The sequence below is a fragment of the Gavialis gangeticus genome, unplaced genomic scaffold (genome assembly GCF_001723915.1).
Source record: "Gavialis gangeticus isolate Ggan-Ray unplaced genomic scaffold, GavGan_comp1, whole genome shotgun sequence".
Taxonomy (NCBI): Eukaryota; Metazoa; Chordata; order Crocodylia; family Gavialidae; genus Gavialis; species Gavialis gangeticus.
Window position 1 is genome coordinate 3574876 of NW_017729023.1, and position 9174 is coordinate 3584049.

Sequence of the window (9174 nt, forward strand, 5' to 3'; positions counted from 1 at the left end):
TAGCAAACTGGATCATTTCATGATCACTGTCCCCTAGCCTCCCTTGTACTAGCACACCCCACACCAGGTCGTCCCCAGAGGCTAACACCAGATCCAGTATGCCGTTTTCCCTAGTGGGGACGAGTACCTCCTGCACAAGGTGTAGGTCCTGTATGTACGTCAGGAACCTTCGTGAGTGGCTAGACCTGGCTGACTGCTCCTCCCAGCTGATGTCAGGGTAATTCATATCACCCATGACCACAACATCCTTTGCACGCACGGCCTCCCCAAGCTGCCTGGAGAATTCCAGATCCAGCTCTTCCTCCTGATGTGGTGGCCTGTAGTAAACCCCTACCACCAGATCCCTCTCCCCCTGCCCTCCTTGAAGTTTGACCCACAGGGTCTCAGTTAAGCCTTCCTCTGATCCCATTTGGAAGGTAGAACTGGTATACTGTTCCCTAACACAGAGCGCAACCCCCCCCACCTTTTTTCTCCTTCCTGTCTCTTCTAAACAACCTATAGCCCTCTATGTCTATGTCTAGTTCTGGACCCCTCTGTCTCTCCTCCAGGCCCACTTCAAGATGTCAGCTCCTCTGTATTCTCCTGGATGGGGCCAAGGGCACTCTCCATGGCTCTAAGACTTGACTTTAAAAAATATGAAATTTGGAGGGATCTGTTAAAACAGTATTTAAAAAAAATGCTTATTTTCCCTAAGTTAGGCTTCATACAGATTTTATAGTTAAGAGTTTGGGGAGGGTTAGATGGGGTTAAAAATGGCCCCTGATATAAGTTGACGTACAAGGAGGGGCAGGCAGGATGGGGGGCTAGCAGGTGGGCTTGGGGGTGCTAGTGGAGTTTACAGGGAGGAGGGGAATGGTTGGCAGGATCAAAGAAGCTCTCCAATCCTGATAAACTCCCCTGGACTCACCCAGCCTTCTTGTGATACTGCTGAATCACCTCCAATCCTGCAAACCACTCCTGGGGTCAGTTTTAATAGCATTTTCTAGTCCCAGGAGCTTGACTGGAGTAAGCTGGGGAGGAGGGGCTGGCAGCTTGGTGGTGGGGTTGGCAGAATCAGGGGAGCTGGTGGCTCTGCGGCAGGGGGTTTGTGGAGATTGGGGGGCTCTCTCCCCACTTGGACCAGGAGCTATTTTTATCTCCATGACTGTCTCCCACCCCAAGATGAACAACCTCCCTGATGAATTAATCCCCTTGATTCCACCTGCCCCTCCCTCCAACCCTGACTTCCATTGGCTCCTGGCATTGGCAAATGACAATAAAACCAGCCCTGGGAGCGACTTGCAGTATTGGGGAGGGTTTTGCAGGATCAAGGTGGGGGGTGGGGCAAGCTGGCTACTCCTTGGTAGAGGGGAGCGCTTGTCTGTCTGGGGGTGGAGGGAAGAGCCAGAGGGCTAAAAATAGCCTGGTACCAGATCGGGGGTAGGAAAAGCGCAGCTCAGAGCTGGGGCTAGTGGTTAGGGCTTCCCAGCCTAGGGCTGCACTGGGAATGTATACAGAAATTTGGTTAAATTGGTCTATTCATGCCCATTCTAACTTAGCACACCTACAAGGTACAGTTAAATTAGATTGGGTTGGCCATTTTTTGACCAATCTAACTTTCCTTGAACTTCTGTACAGTTTGCACTTACATCAGCTTAACAAGGAATCTAAGTGTAAGGTCCACACATGGATAAACTAAGTTAGATCAGGTGGCCATTTTTAACGCAATCTAACTTCCCCCTAATCATCCCAAATGTCTGTTTGTACCCTAAAAGTAGTCATAGATAAACTGGCTGATGCTTTGGTGGTTCTGCTTTCTTTCAATCCTGGAACAAGGCAATTTCTTGTACAAAATAATTATTCACCACCAAGTTCTTACTTTCCTGCTTCTACTTTGCAGAGACAGATACTCTCTCTTTCATGTATAGACAAAGGAGCTCTTGCTCTACCCAGATTTCTTCACTTAAATATGTCTTACAGAATCCCAGGGTAGAGGAAGAAAGGAATGATCCTGGAATGGAAAAGAGGCAAACTATCACAGAACAAGACTATATCACCATGTCAAAAGTAATGACCTCAAACGATGCACAGAAGGAAACAAAATTATCCAAAAGCAAAGAGGACAATTCATAGAATCATAGAAAATTAGGGTTGGAAGGGACCTCAGGAGGTTATTTAGTCCAACTCCCTGCTCAAAGCAGGGCTATCCCCAACCAGAACATTCCAGCCAAGGCTTTGTCTAGCTGGGTCTTAAAAACCTCCAGGGATAGAGATTCTATAACCTCTCTGGGTAACCTGGTCCAGTGTTTTACTACCCTCCTAGTGAGACTGTTCTTGCTAACATCTAACCTAAACTTCCCTTGCTGCAACTTGAGACCATTGCTCCTTGTTCTGTCATCTGCCACCACGGAGAACAGTCTAGCTCTATCCTCTTTCAAACCATCCTTCAGGTACTTGAAGACTACTATTAAATCCCCTCTCAGTCTTTTCTTTTCTAGACTAAGTAAACACAGTTCCCTCAGCTTTTCCTCACAAGTCATGTGCCCCAGCCCCCTCACCATTTTTTGTTGCCTTCCTCTGGACCCTCTCCAACTTGTCCATAGCCGTTTTGTAGTGAAGGGCCAAAAACTGGACACAGTACCTCAGATGTGGCCTCACCAGTGCTGAATAGAGGGAAATAATCAGTTCCCTTGATCCATTGGCAACACTCCTACCAATACAGCCCAGCATGCCATTAGCCTTCCTGGGAACAAGGGCACACTGTTGGCTCATATTCAGCTTATTATCCACTGTAACCCCCCAGCTGCTTTTTTGCAGAGCTGCTGCCCAGCCAATCAGCCCCCACCCTGCATGGGATTCTTCTGTCCTAAGTGCAGGACTTTGCATTTGTCCTTATTGGATCTCATGAGATTTCTTTTGGCCCAATCCTCCAATTTGTCTAGGTCACTTTGAATCCTAACCCTACCCTCCAGCATATCTACTACTCCACTCAGCCTGGTGTCATCTGTAAACTTGCTGAGAGCGTACTTTATGACATCTTCCAGGTCACTGATGAAGATACTGAACAAAACTGGCCCCAGCAACAATCCCTGGGGCACTCCATGTGATACCGGCTGCCAACTAGATATCGAGTCATTGACTACTACACCCTCTAAGCCTGATGCTCCAGGCAGTTTTCTAACTCCCTCAGCACCCTCTGAAAGTTAAATAGCTCTGATTCACAAAAATGATTACTTTAGAGCAGTGGTTCTCACCCAGGGTGCCAAGGCATTCTGGGGTGCCTTGAGATCCTTTCAAGAGTGCCATGGGATGCCACATAATGTTAGCACTGTTAGGTTAGCAAACATGATTCATAAAATAAACCCAGAAATTTCAGATAGAAATCCATGGTTTCGGTCTTTCTGAGTTCTTTGCAGCAGAAAAACTGCTGTATTATTTTTCTTAAGTAAAAAAAGTTATAAAAACTGGGTGCATCTACACATGCACTCAAGGCCATCCTGGGATGGAGGGGGGTGAATCGGGGTGACTGCCCCGGGCCCTGTGCTTTAGGGGGACCTGTGGAGCCAGGGAGAGTGGCCACGGCAACTCTATGCCACCGCCACCGGCTTCCCGTGCAACCGCTCACTTCCCCCCCATCCCTCTACCGCCAATGCACCACTGTCGATGGTGGTGGCAGCTTCTTCAGGTGCAGGGCATATGGGATCGGGGTGGGGTCCCACATTGGCTGATTTGCCCTGGGTCCCACACCCTGCTCGGGTCGGCTCTGCTGCACCCCACTGTGCAGTGGGTATTGTGTAGTCATTTAGTATTTGCTTTAGTAAGTACTATATAACTGTGAAATACCCACTCCTACTGAGCAATCCTGGTGGCACATGGTTCGTTTTTGACCCTACTGCACAGCAGCAACGAGATACTGCTGATGCTACATCGCTGTAGCTTGTCACTGTAGTGGCATAGCGTCTAGTGTAGCTGCGCCCACTAAGAGCTAGCATTTTTGAAGGGTGCCACAAGTCTATCCAGGGGTGCCTTGAATATAAAAAGGTTGAGATCCACTGCTTTAAAGTATCATATTGCCCTCCAGAAAGATCACCTTGAAGCCATCTTCTTCTTGTATATTATTCAAATGCTGTACTAAAGCCAAATTAGGTGGTTGCCTAAAAGAATATGATGAAAAGTATCTGATATAAACAACAATTACTCATCATGTTTCTCCATTTTCACCTTCCAGGTTCTTCTCTTGCCCTTAAAAGAGAATTTAAGTGAATTTTGTAAATTAAGGAACTTCCACCTCTCTTTCTTCAAAGCACATGTATTGTGGAACATTGGCATAAGCAAACATAGAAAGTAATTTTAAAATGACAAAACTGCACAGTATTCAACAAGTTATACTTGAAACCTCTTAGAGAAACACCATCCCACCATACATTTAAATGGAAAGGGCTTGCACATAAAACTCTGGTATATAGCTTTTAATGTTTCCTTATTTACACACTCTTTAGGCAACCAAATAAATAAAATAAATAGCAGAAGGAAACCCTGTAGCCAGACCCCACACTGAAAAGTTAGAGAGAGTCAGAGGACGATTAATTAGAAATAAGGTATTCATGTATTAAATTGCTGTTGGAAGCTAACCCAGTTTAAACAGGGGTTAAACTGGTCTAAGTGCATCACCTTCACTGATTTAACTAGATTGGCTAAAATAAAATTAGATGAACCACTGCAACTCTCCTAATATAGAGTAGCATAAGAATTTAACAAGTGCCATATTGGGTCAAACAAATGATCCAGCTAGCCAAGTATCCTGTCTGCAGCAACGACAAGCACTAGATGCCTTAGGGACAGTATATGAATGGGGCATATCTAAAGTCTTCCATTTCCTGTCATACCCTCCATGGCATCAACTTTCATTAGTCTGGGAATGCCAGAAGATACAACCCCACAATACAGTTACTGTAGTTATAACATAAAACATGACTGGTCTGCAAAATTAGTGCAGTGGCCTAAGCCTAGCAGCCTGATATCTACACTGAAAAAAAAATACTACCACAAGCAACAACCAATAACATACTGGTTGATAATCTTAGAAAAATAGCCAAGGACAAACAGGAAAGGAGAGTCAACTCCTGGAGGTGGTCTCTCCAAATCAGTGCAGAGGCAAACTGGTCAAGCTACGGAGTGGGGTGGGAAACTGTGCAGGCTATTACCTATGCTATTCCTGTTTTGAGTCTACACAGAGGACATCGGAACAGAAGCTGTCAGTATGGAACTCTCTCACCAGCAGTTAATTCATAGGACATTTTTAACAGTCCCTCAACACCTTGAATCTGTAAATATTCTGGCTTCTAGTGTTACAAACAAAGCAACATCTCTTGAATTACAGGTGAACACATACCAAACGATCCTAAAAGTAAATCATCATTCAGTTTATCAGATTTTTCCTCCTTACTTATACAGCCATCATGTGGCCATTTTACTTTATTCACTGAAGGCTGCAGAAATGATGGACTGTTATGACGTGTACTGTTACAATATCACTCCAACACTACCATGACTGTTATGGACTAATACTAATATTTTGTACTGTTATTACTTTCCAGACACAGAACAAAGAATTCTACAAACACTAAGCCTCTAAACACCCTACTCTGTATAGGAGATATGATTTATCTCCCTTTTACAGGTGGGGAAAGGATGGCAGAGAGCAAGACTCAAAGTGAAAATGAAATGAGAAAACTTGATCTAGCACACAGTCATTTTTTGTATTATAATTTGTATTACAGTAACCCCTAGAAGACCCAGTCACAAATCAGAGCCCTATTGTGCTACGCACTCTCTGCACATAAACCAAAAATACAGCGTTTGCCCTTAAGAGCTTACCATCCAGGTGTACGAAGAAACAACAGGTCAATACAACCAAAAGCTGGGGACAAACTATGGGGACTAAACCCATTAGGTCTTTACAAGGACTTAGATGCCTAAGTTTGACTCTATTCCACCTTGTTCAAGTCCTTGAAAATCAATTAATGCATCTACTTCCATCACACATTGTCATCTTACCCTTATGTCTGAGTAACAAAAAAGCAGTGAGGAGGAAGATGCCACACCCACCTCTTCTATTAAATTTTTCAGGGACTTGGGCAGGTTGGAAAAGGATTGTACTTTCACACGTAACCAGGCAAATTTTTTAGGAAATACTTAATGAGAATACAGGAGAGGCTCTAGGGATTTTTGCACACATCTCATATCATGCAAAGGAATGGCAGGGGAAAAAACATGAAGGCATCTGAAGGAAAATCAAAGTAATGAGAGAAACATTCTGGCCTGACTGATAGAATGCAAGTTCTAGGGTCAACTATTGGACAGCATATAAGACATGATAAACAGGATGGAGCTATTTCATAAAGTGAAGACAAACAGTTTGATGAGGTGAAGAACAAGGAATTCAGAAGGAAAGCAGTAGGAAGTGGCACAGCAATAAGCCAAGAATTTTTCCTTTGTGGCAGTGTTTTGAATACATTTAACACATTTAGAGGAGGATGACATTTATCAAGGCTGGAAAAAATATGTTGTAAGAGTCAAGATGTGAGATGTTTGGATGAGCATGTTAATGGTTTAGACAGAGGAAAGGCTGAAAGTTAGAGCTGTTCAGAAACAAAAAAAAGTTTACATCTGGCTTGGATAGGGGGGCCTGACAAAAGGGCAGAATTCAAGATGATTCTAAAATAATGTACCTGGGTGACAGGTAGGGGGGCAGCTTTCTCCATGACAATAAAAAAGCAGGTTTGTAAAGAGGTATTTGGGGAAGAAAGATTAAAAGCCTCAGTTTAACTCAGTGATTCTCCACCAGAGTGCCATGGTTGAGAACACAATATACTAACAGTACTATTTTGTAGTATAAAAGATACTGTAAACAACATGAAGAAAAACTAGATGTAATCTCAAAGTTTGCTGTCATCTATGCTTTGGATGAACAACTTAAGCTTCAATACAAAAAATTTACTATTATTTAATTTGTGAGCCGTGAAACAAAGCCATCCAGATTACATGATAGGTGCAAGCATCATGTCAGTCATCCTATTACAAACCTCACTTTCCTCAAATGAGTCATCTCCCAAAAGCCTGTCATGCTATGAGCTTGTACATAAAATGTGTTTACAGTTTTCCCCCCTTAATATTGTTAAAATTTGCATATAAAATTTAATTGCTTACCTGGCAGAGGTAGTTGGACTAATATACCACTAACTTTTGAATCCTTGTTTAACTGGACAGTCAGATCTAAAAGTTCTTCCTGAGAAATGTCTTTAGGCTTCAGAATTATCTCACTATGAATACCTGATAGAAAGAAAGTCAAACAAAAGACACTTTGTGCTTTCCTGCTTTTCCTAAGGTGAGCTAAACTATTTGAGGTGAAATTCTCAAAAGTGATAAAAATTTGTCTTCAATGGGCATGAATGCTTTTTAAAAGTCCACCTTTTTCAACAGTTTGCACATACAAATAATGTGTAATCTTACAAGTGAATTCAGAGGAAGTTAAATATCTCACTTCAACACATCTTAAAAATTAAAGAAAACAAATGTTTACAAAAACAAGACATGCACTAATTTTCACAGGAATATACGCCTGAAGATTCTGAGTAAACCTCTAGGCCAGGGACAAACATTACACATAAACTTGTTTAAGTGTTCAGAAACTGGTTTAAACCTGTAACAGAATAAATGTTCATTGCACATAAACCAGTTTAAAAATGGACGAAACCAGTTTGAGATAAACCTGGTTCAATGTAGTATCAGACTTAACTGATTTGGCTTAAACCAATTTATGCGTTGTCTGTCCCAGACCTTTTCCTGGTTTCAGTTAAATCAGAGAACCCCAGCATCCCTGCATGCTCTCTGGGCTGGTGGGGCTCTTTGCTCCAGCTGAGCCAAGCTGGCCCTGCCCCTCAGCTCCCCAGCCCAAGCAAGAGCAGGAAGGGGCAGAGGTCTGGCCAGAGAGGGGTTTAATTCCCCCCTCCCTGTGCCACCAACAGGGACTGGAGCTGGGTCTGCCTGGCACTCCCCCCTTGCTTCCTGCCCAGAATAGGCCCCCAGCTGTCCCCTCCACTGGAGGGAGGAGCAATAACCCCTTCCTTGCCCAGCTGTGCCTCCCACCCCCGCTTGGTGTACAGCTGGCTGTGTGCCCCCCACCCCAGCTCCACATCTGGTGTGCCATGGTACTTTTTTATTTAGGTAAATGTGTCGTGGGGCAAAAAAGGCTGGGAAACACTGCATTAGCGCATCATGGCAAAAGCCATGCTAACATTCTAATGCACAGTATAATTAGTCTACTATACATTAGTATCACTTAAAAGACATGCACCGATGCTACTGTGCAGTAGCACCAATTACTGCGCATTAAGTTACTAAACTTAATGTGCAATAATTATAGCACATTAATGCACATGTAGATGTACTTACTGATTCATGAACTCCCCTCCCTCAAATTCTAGGACCTGAAAAGTAAACTCTTACATTTGTTTTAAATGTGAATGTAGCAGGACACTGGGGTGCCTGCTACTAGTAATAGTGGTGTGGGCTTAGCTGCCGAGTTTCAGAGCCGCCCAGGTGAGGGTTGCTAGAGCAACGGATTGAGTCAGCTGACCGCCAGGGAGCAGGGCCGGGCCTTTATAAACAGCCCAGGCCGGAGCCTAGTTAGTAGATACCTTCAGGCTGCCAGAGGAGCAAGAGCTCTGCAGCAGAGCTGAGCTGAGTCGGGCAGACTGATAGAGCGACTAGGAGGTCTTACTGGAAGGCCAGGTGGGGCCTGGACTTTATGTTATAGCCAGTAGGCTTATTGTTCTGTTACAGCTGGTTGGCTTATCGTTCTGTTGTGTTAGTTGTGTAAATAAACCAGAGGACCGGGTGAGGCTGTAGGGGTGTGAGGAGGCCTCACAGGAGATCCCCCGTAGTCTGAGGGGTTTCCTGGGTGCCCTGTTCGGGCACCGAGCAGTGCCGGGGAGGCACGGATGGTTGGCGCCGGTGGGACGCAGTGTCCTCACAGGAGCTCCCCAGTAGTCTGAGGGGTTTCCTGGGTGTCCTGTTTGGGGCACAGAGCAGTGCCTGGGCGGCACGGCTGTTTGGTGCCGGCGTGGTGCAGTGTGTGGGGGTTGAGAACCCAGCCCGTGAGGGCGGTATTCGGCCCAGTAGGGCGAAGGACCC

At 44.7% G+C, this 9174-nt stretch overlaps 1 protein-coding gene across 1 annotated transcript in view; it reads right to left on the reverse strand.

Annotated features, from left to right (window-relative positions):
- Positions 1–9174, reverse strand: part of MTHFD2L (methylenetetrahydrofolate dehydrogenase (NADP+ dependent) 2-like) — an 80213-nt gene that overhangs the window by 51815 nt on the left and 19224 nt on the right. The window contains exon 3 of the mRNA XM_019516743.1: positions 7189–7311. Within this exon, the coding sequence (XP_019372288.1) occupies positions 7189–7311 (123 nt within the window). The remainder of the gene's footprint in view (positions 1–7188; positions 7312–9174) is intronic.